Genomic DNA, 10,666 nt, shown 5'->3' on the forward strand with positions numbered 1-10,666 from the left:
CAACCAAACAATTATTTAGGGTGATTCTGGGTGTTTCCCACAGACAAAATTATGGTAACCAATCAGTTATTATGAGAGTATCAGCCCACAGAATCCAAAGTAATCAAATAGTCATTTTTTCAAAAATGCAACTCCAGGGAAACATATTTTATGGAATGACATTTTTAAAATATACTCTCTCCAAAGACTCAAGGAATCAAACACGCCCTAAAGTTTTCATTTATGAATGCAAGGTGGCATCAATTCCAAGAGCCAAGGGTGGTGCGTGTCTTCCAATGAAATTAGTTTAAAGCAACTTGACTCTTTTGTTTATGTACTTTTCCCCAACCATGTAACTGTAATGTACAAAAGATGCATTTCTATTCCAAAATAAACAATGGGAAAAAGATCCCGACAACGCCAGAGTACAGATTCCTTTCCACACCCTATCACATAATAAGCCGTGATACCTGCATTAACAGGTTGACACTCTCTCTCCCCTCACAAAATATGGGCCCCTTTTACTGGACAATACATCTCCCACCTCTCACTGGTGTGGTTTCCACTATGGCGTCGTGAGTCATCTCTGCCCTTAAAACTATACAGCTGTGAGGTAAGGCCGTATCCATCTCCCTAACCAACAAAAACATATAAAGTCCTTTTTTTCACTAACAGTTCTGCCAACCATACAAGTTAGTTCTCTTTGCATTCTCCACTAACACCATTCATAACAGTTGCTCATTATGCTGACCTGCCAGGCACTAGGTTTATGAATCACCAGATGTATGAAAAACAGAATCCAAATGGAAAAAAAAAAAGATTGTCCATCACCAGCCATTTGATTACCATTGCAGCATCCAACTCCACAACAATCCTAGCCAGAATGCCCATCCGAGAACATCCTCCTCTGGCAGTGTTCGAGAATGCTCGTTTTGGTTTCTCGAAAACTGCAAATTGGTTGCATTTTTCTGTTATCATCTATAATAGCCAAATAACTTCAATGAGGCCAACAGAGACTTGGGAAAATGAAAATCACCTACCCTGTTTATGCGGGACTTCATAAGCTGTAACATGTCAACCTCTGAAAAGAGAGAAGAGAATAATGGCAAGCATTAGAGGGTAAACTTAGGTATTGTAGTATGTGGACTTTTCAAATCTAGTAAAAATGAATCCTGCCAAAGAAATCTCATGAATAAGAGCCATGCAGTGCCACTTGTGGATCCAAATGGTCACCGCCAATCTTAGCATAAGTTTCACCAGGATCAGCTGGGTTTGGAGATAACAGAGTAAACAGGCAAGTCAACCAATTTATTTTATATTTTATTTTATTTTAGGAAATTCTGACTATTGTGCTACCGGACTTTTTCCTGCATCATCATTGTAATTTCTGACCATGGTTGCAAAATCCCATTGTTTCAACTTACAGCTGAACAGATTTACAAGTGCAAAATTCTGCACGTGAAGAAGCCAAAACTTTAAAACACGATCACAAACACTTAATGTACTCTTTAAGTCTAATGAATTAGATATTGCTCTTTATATTTAATAGGATTTTAAAACAGGGAGTATGAAGAAGGGCAGAAGTTTCTGCAATCCAAACTATACTTACAACACAAATTTATGTGTCACCTTGGGGAAGAAAAAAATGAGGATTGGGATTTCGAGTTTATCTTACCTCCTGACAATATTAACACGGAACAGACCTTCCAATCGACTTTCAACTCCAAAAGTGCATGTATCTCCTGGTTGAATGTTGTTTGCCTTGGCAAAAGATTCCCACCCGCTGGTTAAGACTCTGAACCCAGGTCTTTCGTGATAGAGGACCGCCCACACTTTCATGGTTGGATCACGAAGGAGCACTACCTTCCTATTCATTTTTGACTTCCCCTTCCACGAAACTGAAACTGTTGGCAACTCCTGCATGCAAGTTGAATGTCAGAAAAATTAGTAGGCAGAAACCTTGACAAGACAGAATAACTACTCACTAGTATGTCTTATGCTTGTTAGCATGCATACAAAGGGTTAGGACCCACCAATTAATAGTTCGAATGCAACATCAGTTCAATCAGATATCCTCGACCGTCCAACCTAAATTTTCCCTTGAGTAATCATCAAATGTTTTCTGAATATGCAAGACTAAGGATCATAATCCCACCCAAAAATTAGATCCTAGCCTAGGTTGAACACCCCCACTCACCCTCCCCCCCCCCCCAAAAAAAAAAAAAAAAACAGGGTTTTGGTAAGCAAGTTTGAACCCATTAAATGCATACAGTCCAAACCTCATGCTGTTCAAAATGTAGGACAGACATCAAATACTTAAAATATTCTCAAATTTCTCATTTAGGAAAAACGTTTTTTATTCTTCTATTATTATTTTCCTTTTTACATAAAAAAAAAAAAAAAGAAAAGGTAGAGGGTGGACCTCGGGTCAACGATAAAGTTGCTCCATTGTGACTTAGTGGCCGTGGCCTAGTGGGTTCGAGTCAGGAAACAGCCTCTCCATGAAGCGGGGGTAAGGCTGCACACATTGTGACCCTCCCCAAACTCCACAATTGCAGGAGCCTCATGGACTGTGTACACCCTTTTTATTACTTCACTGGTTTTCAAACTCTTTTATCATCTTAAAGTGCATATTTAAATCAACAATTAGAGCCTCCACATCCTACTTATAATAAATAAATAAATAAAAATAGAGGAAATATCACTCCCCTCCCCTGAACTATGTCGAAATATCAACTTGACCCCACACTTTTCCAAAAATATCACTCACCTCCCCCCAAACAAAAAGATTCTCTCTAACATCCCCAACCGTTTGAAATGGCTGTTAAGTCAACCAGTTTTTCATCATAATGCCTAAACTACCCTCCTAAACATGAAATATCCATTATACCCTTAATGAAATAAACCCTAGTACTTCCTCGCCCTCCTCTCCATCATCTCTATCCTCAGCCAAGAGCTCACTTGTTGCTCCATCCTCGCCGCTACAGCTGACTTTGAAGGCTTCGGCGATGAAGCAGAAGAACCCTTTGATTCCTCAGAAATCACCGATCTACCCTTTCGGGTCACTCGTCCCTCCTCCTCCCGTCACCCAATCTGACTTCGAAACTCATCACGGCCCTCCAAAGCCCACCACTTCACCTTCGTCACCGCCTCTCTGCGATTCTTATCACCCGTAACTCTCCCAGAACTAGCAAGGATTTCAGTTGCTCTTGGGGCTCTGATACCGATGGCTACAGTGGTGGTGGTGGTGGTGGTGGTGGTGATGTAGTTTCGGAGAAGGGGCTTCCTTTGCCTCGACCGTCAGTCTCGTCGGCGCCGTCTCTGTTAATCGATCATGGAGTAGTCTCGAGGTCCAGGTCTAGGTCTGGGTCTGGGTTTGTGTCTGTGTCCGTTTCCAATGATAGCTCGTCTAGGTCTTCGGATGATGCTCCCCCTGATCGTGGTTCCTTCTGCAATTCCAGGTTGGTGATCTATCTTCTCCTCTATTTGGATTCTTCTGGAGTTGGAATTTCTTGGTTTTGGGTTTCATTGATCTTAGTTGAATTTCAATTATTGCTTGCTTTTTATGGGAGATGTTCTTTTCTTGTGAGTTTGGTTTCTGAACCGAATTGTCTTGTAATCCTATTGTAACTCATTTTTCAATTTATTGATTAATCGTTTCAGATGGAAGAGATGATCAGCTCATTTGGTGGATTAACATGAACACCTATGGTCACTCTAGTTTTGCAACCGAAATCCTTGAAGTTTAGGGATCATCAGGGGTATGCAAATTTGGTTTCACCGCCAAGTAATCGGAAATGGGTTGTTGAGGATTTGGCTGCTATATCAGAGTCCCGGGAGGTTGCTGGTGATCTAATCAATGAGACCGTTCTCGATTAGGTGAGATTTGTATGGGGAAGAGGGGTTTATTTCATTAAGGGTATACTGGGTATTTCATGTTTAGGAGGGTAGTTTAGGCATTATGATAAAAAACTGGCTGACTTAACAACCATTTCAAACAGTTGGGGATGATAGAGAGAATCTTTTTATTTGGGGGGAGGTGAGTGATATTTTTTTGAAAAAGTGTGGGGTCAAGTTGATATTTTGACATAGTTCAGGGAAGGGGAGTGATATTTCCTCATAAAAATAAGTACAAACAATATGAGTAAGGATGAAACATGGCCAATGCATGAGGAGGTCATTTATTCCAAGCAATGCACGACATGTGAAGCACAGCATACATGCTATCTAAGATTGAAATGACATTAGAAAAAAATAAATGAAAACTTATCTTGGCCATGCATAATCTGCTGCCATATGAAAATCTTCTAAGACCCATGCAAAAAGTTCAAGAAATCTATGCCATCAAGTCCATCAAATCGATTGACAAATGCATACTAATGGAATACAAAGAAACAATCAGTCAAAGGGATAGCTGATGAGATATCAAATCAGCAACTTCCAAAGTTAAGGTTGAAATTAAAATCCTATCTGTCGCAAGAGTAGCTCAGCTTTCTACACTCTAGTGAACCTCAGTCTTCAACTCACAACTAGACATCCTTGATAGATTCAGACTGTAGCAAAATCAAATAAACCAGAATCTATGAAGAAGAAGAGCACCAAGAGAGAGAAAGATAGGACAATATGCTGGAGACTGAGAAGAGGGAGAGAGAGCTAGAAAACGATGGGAATAGATACGTATCATGTTCCAGCAATAGCCTTTATATTATATTTCAGTATTGGACTAGAAGTAGGATGCCTACTAAAAGTCTTAAGTCTAATAACATAATTACAACTACAGTCACTACCTAACTCTATCACTTAATACACACACACCCCACGATAGGGACAATCCCCCTATCTTGATTACACTTTAACACAGACAATCAGACATTGAAGTCATCAATAATCACCACCTTTAAAAGAACAACAAACATGTAACAACAACTGCCTAGCACAGTTGGTGAGCTATGGTGCGCACAAAGCCCATGCTCACCAGGAGGTCTCGAGTTCGAGACCCCTGGATGTTATCTAGTTCCCCTCCCTACCAATCAAAAAAAAAAAGCAGCATATGATAAGAGAAGAATTCGAGAAGAATAAACTCATCTAAAATTCTGAGTCTCTTATTGTCTCCTTAGCAATAGGTGATGAGATATCAAATCATAAACCATGAACAGATGTGATATCAATGCTCAACCTTTGACATTATACAGGGTTCACAATTTCCCTCTACTCACTATTTACTTTTCCCACTTGATTGTGTATGCAGCATGAATTGTACCATTTGCATAACTATATCTTAGGCAGCTGGTATAATAGTACGTCATAACTACAGAACTACGAAAAAAATCCTTCCCAAGTAACATACAAACTAAAATGTGACAGATTTTCCTGTTCAAGAACACAATACATACAATTTTATACCAAAAAACAGAGCAAACCATAAGAAAATGGTTGGCACAGGCAATCTTAATTTCAGAATTCTGTTATAACTAGTTATAAAAACATAAAAAGGAGAATTTAAGAGTTGTAATGCAAGACATACAAGCCAACACTGTGTAACTATGGTCACTGAATCGCAAAAATCGATCAAATTGGGTGATGAGAAATCATCTGAATCCATTGGTTCTGTTTTCACAGATTTGTAAGCTTTTTCCTTGTCTATTGGACCAAGACTTAAGTTCTCCTCAAACTCTTCTTTAATTGTCATGGATATCTTCCCTGTCAAACAGACTAATGTAGCAAGAATTACAATTGAAAAACAGAGCTGCATTGACTAGGTAGATTAAAAGGAAAAAAAAAAAAAAGCAGCTCCAATTGAAAGACACATTAAAAAAAATAACAAAACCATTGGCTTCTTTCATCATTTCTCCATCCTCTTTCTTAACTACCTTCAGCCCTTTCCCTGTTCATCAATCGAAAGTATTCCCAAATAAGATGGAGGAATCATTATTTTCAAGTGATTTGCATAACAATTAGAATCCAAAAATGTAATTAATCAAATAACAGCATCTCTACAAACAAACACAGAAGAGAAAGGAAAGATAATATAGAGATTGACCCTTTTCTCCTTCCAAGACAACTGGAGTACCAAAGCACCCAGGTACTTTAGTGAGAACACCTCCACTGCTTCCAATAAGGGGAGTTTCTTCCATTTTTGACTTGTCTCCTACAAGTAAAATTGGAGTTTCTTCCATTTTTGACTTGTTTCCTACAAGTAAAATCCATTAACTCACCACAGAGGAATCAGTCAAAGCAATGATACTGATAAGGACAATGACAACAACAATAGCTACCACAACAATGGTGATAGAAGTAGAAAAGATGAAGAACAGACTCCATACATACAAGTATAAAATCCAAAAAAAAAAAAGAAGGGTGACTTACATCAACCTCCCCAGGCGTTTGCCTATTTTACATCTTCCCCCCTAAAAATCCGATTTTATTACATTTAAACCCATCCAAACTAACACTGTGAGAGAGGTGTTAGTTTTTGAAATAGAAAAGACGAGTTTACCCTTCTTCCTCTCCTCTATTTGCCCTGAACGCACCTCTCTCTCTCTCTCCTCCTTTCCAATTGCCCAAAACTCACCTCTCTCTCTCTCTCTCTCCTTTTCTCTGATCTCACATTTGTCGCAGAGATGCAATGCCATTAAACTTGCCGAGGGATTCCCTGATTTTCCCGCACCTATCCATTTCGGCCATTAATTTTGACTTCAATCAGAACAGGTCAGTTCAGACCTTTAATCGCATCATCCTCTTCCCTGCTTCGTTTTTAGCTATTTTTTCCCCTTCCAAAATGTCTGAGTTGGGCAAATTACTCATGGTGATGGTAAGCATGTGCAAGGAATCTGCGAACACTTGGTAGAGAAGATGAAACCGCAGCATTCTCTCTCCTCCTTTCCATTCATCATGCAGTCATGTACGCGGTGGCATCCATGGGCTACTAGTAGTCCACCTATGATGATTCATCGATGGACCGAATGATCGCTTTTATTACTTGGCCAAATCTGATAAAACTGTTATATATAATAGGAATTAGAGGAATATAGCAATAAGTTGAGAGTGAGTGAGACAGAATCCGTTTTCTAATGGATTTAAACTTGATTTGCAGAGAGAAAAAGCTTCGGATCTTCCGTCTTCTGGTCTATGTGAGCGGTTTTCAGCTTCAAAAGAGCTGGATTGAATGCACACAATAGCTAGCTAGTTTTCAAAGATCGAATGCATTATGATCTTGGTTTGCTGCAGATTGTTTTTGGGCTCAAAGGTCTTTTTAAGCTTGACCAGAGGCTCAACGTCGATGAACATTTCACTCCTGAGGTTCTTGTCTGTGTGCTGGTATCGTCTTTGTTTCTTCAACGTTGTCCGACTGTTCGTTCGGTAAGATGCTCGTGAGAGTGGTGGAGAGCTCGACACCGTCGCAAGTTTCAGGTAGGTACTGATGGAAGAAGAAGAAGAATTATGTCTTTTCCATTTCAAAAACTAACACCTCTCTCACGGTGTTAGTTTGGGTGGGTTTAAATGTAATAAACGGATTTTTAGGGGGGAGGATGTAATATAGGCAAACGCCAGGGGAGGTTGATGTAAATCACCCAAAAAAGAATTAATCAAAATTACAGCACCTCTACAAACAAACACAGAAGAAAAGAAAAAAAATAATAAAGAGATTGACCCTTTTCACCTTCCAAGACAACTGGAGCACCAAAGCACCCATATACTTTAGTGATAATCTGCGGAACACTTCCACTGTTTCCAATAAGGAGAGTTTCTTCCATTTTGATTTTTACTGCTGACTTGTTTCCTACAAGTAAAATCCATTAACACACCACAGAGAAGTCAGTCAATGCAATGATACTGATAATGACAACGACACAAACAACAATGACATCGACAACAATAATGGTGGTAGAAGTAGAAAAGATGAAGAACAGACTCCAGACATAAAACGGAAAGCATATAAACCTACTGACCCAAATCACTGAAGTTCTGTCTCGTAGCAAGAGGATATTGGCACAAGACATTATTGGACATATCAGGGTTCCCATTCTTTTCAGGCTGCCCTGAAGTCAGAATTTGGGGTTTCAAAGAGGTATCAGGGAAACAGGAATCTTTTTCTATATTTGGTGGCGCTTTGTCTATATCTTTAGCACTGCAGCCCATCTCGGTCATTTCCAAGTCAGATACATCAAAAGAAGCTTGTCCACGGGATCCCTCAAAAGCCAAAGGATCTTTATCTACAGTGCCTACTCCAACTGAGACTTGAGGTCTTTCAGAGTTCCCCTCATGATGGGAAGATGTTTCCTTCCCAGTAGCCAATGACACATTCTTCATTCCCTCAGCCCCAGATTGGTCTATCAATATTTCAAAGTTTGACAGATCAAAATGGGCGGTCCTGGTTTCATCTTGTTCAGTTGCCAAATCTCTATCGATTATGTAGTATGGAACCTCTGTGCAGTCTACTGTTGGATCGGATTTAGGTCTTTCTGTGCATTTAGCATCCATCACTGTCTTCTCAGGATCATTAACATTAGCGTCAATTATTTCAATATCAGATGAAGAAGGAACTGTTGAACTTGAATCCTGCTCATTCATATAACCTCTATCGATCATTGGAAAATGGGCCTCCATAGGAACAGATTTCTTGCCTTCTGAACGCAAATGATCAGAGCTAAGCTTAGGCTTAGCATTTTTTCCACCACAGTTCCCTTTCTGAGAGAAATTTAACTTTTCACATCCACTTTTATCATATATTTGAACCACAAAGTGTGATCCAATAATGTAGGTGAATACTAAAAACTGTCCTTCTTCCAGAAAATGAACCAATGCAAAATCATCCCACCCTTGTCGAAAAGCTAAGGAGCCATCAATAGTGGATACTTTGACCCTCCAACGTTGTCCATTTGAATCTTCCAGATAGGTTTCCCGACCAAGCATGGAGCTAACCATGCGTGCAAATTTAGGAGGTATGAACTGCAAAGGTTGTATCAGAAGAGCAGAATGATCAGCCAGGCATTTCAAAACCATAAAGTCAACACATGACATCAAAAAACAAGGAGGTACATTTGAAATGCTGTTGCACAATCTCAACTTAGAGGGCTTTTTTCCTACTCTATCGAGCAATATATTCTCACAGAATCTCAACTTAGAATACTAAAATGTCGCAGTTGCACTATACATAAATACTAGTCACACATGGAACAACAACTAAACTATCATAAAATCACGAGTAAGCAACTAAGCACAGTTATTCTGAAGCTTCTTAACAATTTTACCGGAAGCATGATTCACTCAATTAGTTTATTACACCAAATATTTAGCTAGGGCCAAACAATACATGGCAGAGGTGGTTCAAAATCAGAAAGAAACTTATTTGAATAATGCAATCCGCAAACTTTCGAACTCTCTAGGGTTTTCTCGTTACCAATCAAATGAAAATAAAATGTAGAAGGAAAGCCACAACATCGTAAAAAATAACAACCATTACTCATTATTGTAAGAGCGAAGAAGAGGAAGAAACTTGAAATCACTAAAACATCAGCACTCGAAAGCAATCAAGAAGAACTTAAGAGATAGGAACAAAGTAAACTATTTGAATGAGTTCAATGGCCAAAAAAGTTTCAACTTTTTCCAGAAGAACTTCAGAGATATAGAGAGAGAAGCACATGCCAGAACTTGAGAGAACCTATCACCGATCAAGACTTTGAAGAAAGAAGTAGCAGGAGGAGAACATTCTCTCTTTCCATGAACCAACAAGCATTTTTTAGTACATTCCGTACATACGTCTACCTTGTCCTTGTAACTCATTGCCACTCTTCTCTGCAACTCTCTGCAAACCCTCAGCAAAATCTTCACCAGTTCGGGGGTTTTTGACAGTTCTGATCTACGAGAGGTTCAGTTTCGGTTCGGTTTCGAGATGTAATTGATAAAATCAAAACCAAATCCATTAATAATCTCGTAAGAATTTTTTTTTTTTTTTTTGGGTGAAATATTCTTGTAAGAATTAGTAACCATATTCTGTGCATACCTTCCTTTTTGGAAAATGAAGTACATAGTACACAGTAGCACGATGTAATGATATCTTATAGACTAGCATTTTCTTGATCGTTGGATTCCATTTCAGGCATCTGAACCGTTGAATCCATTCATTGTCGCAACTCCATTTTTCCACCGACGCTACACACCCCCTCTCTTTCTCTCTCTCCATTTTTCCACCGCTGTTGCATCTCTCTCGCTCCTCATCTCTATCTCTATCCACTACCCCTCATACCTCTGCAACCGTTACCCACACCCTTTATCCTCAAAGCATGCTTTGATCAAATTCTATAATTAGCATTCTTCAAGCTATTATTATTTCACGTCTATTAAAAAATTTCAGACGCGAATGCTCTTGGGATGGCCAGGGATTGGCAGGGCAACAGGGCGAGGTTTGAAGGGGGTGAGAGAGAGACAGAGGGCAGTCATCGATGTTGTCTGCAGCAGTGAAGGGGAAAGGAAAGATGCTGAGCAGGGATGGAGCAACGGTATATCATCGACGGTGGTGAGAGAGATGGAAGGAGGCGCGTTGTGGTTGCCAAGGTGCAGCGCAATGGAGAGAGATTTAACCGCGGTGGAAAGAGACGGCTCATGGCTGGGATGCCCATTTCTGCCTTATGGTCAATAAGTGATGGTGTGTAGTTCCATTCTAACTAGAGGTGAAACAGGGCAGATT

The 10,666-nt window shown here is 39.6% G+C and overlaps 1 protein-coding gene and 1 long non-coding RNA gene across 6 annotated transcripts; one reads left to right on the top strand and one right to left on the bottom strand.

The window, feature by feature from the left end:
• Positions 1-343: 343 nt before the first annotated feature.
• Positions 344-9,989, bottom strand: LOC122065900 (B3 domain-containing protein Os02g0598200-like). Of its 4 annotated transcripts, XR_006136149.1 has the most exons (10): positions 9,625-9,988; positions 7,929-8,928; positions 7,640-7,759; positions 6,020-6,169; positions 5,807-5,863; positions 5,504-5,691; positions 1,655-1,896; positions 1,020-1,060; positions 826-926; positions 344-730 (listed from the first exon to the last, which is right to left on the bottom strand). XR_006136149.1 is itself a non-coding variant. In XM_042629726.1 (9 exons), exons 1-8 carry the CDS (start codon positions 9,760-9,762, stop codon positions 1,054-1,056), a joined length of 1,782 nt encoding a protein of 593 aa, XP_042485660.1. In that variant the 5' UTR covers positions 9,763-9,989; the 3' UTR covers positions 344-926; positions 1,020-1,053. The 4 variants fall into 4 exon arrangements, 3 of the variants coding, with proteins under 3 accessions (XP_042485660.1, XP_042485659.1, XP_042485658.1); XM_042629726.1 differs by having other exon boundaries at positions 344-926; positions 9,745-9,989; XM_042629725.1 differs by having other exon boundaries at positions 344-926; positions 5,504-5,679; positions 9,625-9,989.
• LOC122065902 lies at positions 3,306-7,330 on the top strand. Of its 2 annotated transcripts, none has more exons than XR_006136151.1 (3): positions 3,306-3,440; positions 3,643-3,858; positions 7,207-7,330. It is a non-coding gene; the product is annotated as an uncharacterized LOC122065902 (long non-coding RNA). The 2 variants fall into 2 exon arrangements; XR_006136150.1 differs by lacking the exon at positions 7,207-7,330 and adding an exon at positions 7,073-7,202.
• Positions 9,990-10,666: the final 677 nt, after the last annotated feature.

Source organism: Macadamia integrifolia, unplaced genomic scaffold, assembly GCF_013358625.1.
Source record: "Macadamia integrifolia cultivar HAES 741 unplaced genomic scaffold, SCU_Mint_v3 scaffold215, whole genome shotgun sequence".
Classification (NCBI taxonomy): domain Eukaryota; kingdom Viridiplantae; phylum Streptophyta; class Magnoliopsida; order Proteales; family Proteaceae; genus Macadamia; species Macadamia integrifolia.

What these genes read in the sequence shown, in the direction of transcription:
- LOC122065900 (XM_042629724.1), bottom strand. Translation starts at nt 9,762, where the DNA reads ATGAGTTACAAGGACAAGGTAGACGTATGTACGGAATGTACTAAAAAA. An exon ending in ATAGGTTCTCTCAAGTTCTG is followed by an intron (nt 8,929 to 9,624) that starts GCATGTGCTTCT and finishes CAACCTTTGCAG; the next exon opens with TTCATACCTCCTAAATTTGC. An exon ending in AATGATGAAAGAAGCCAATG is followed by an intron (nt 5,692 to 5,806) that starts GTTTTGTTATTT and finishes TTGCTACATTAG; the next exon opens with TCTGTTTGACAGGGAAGATA.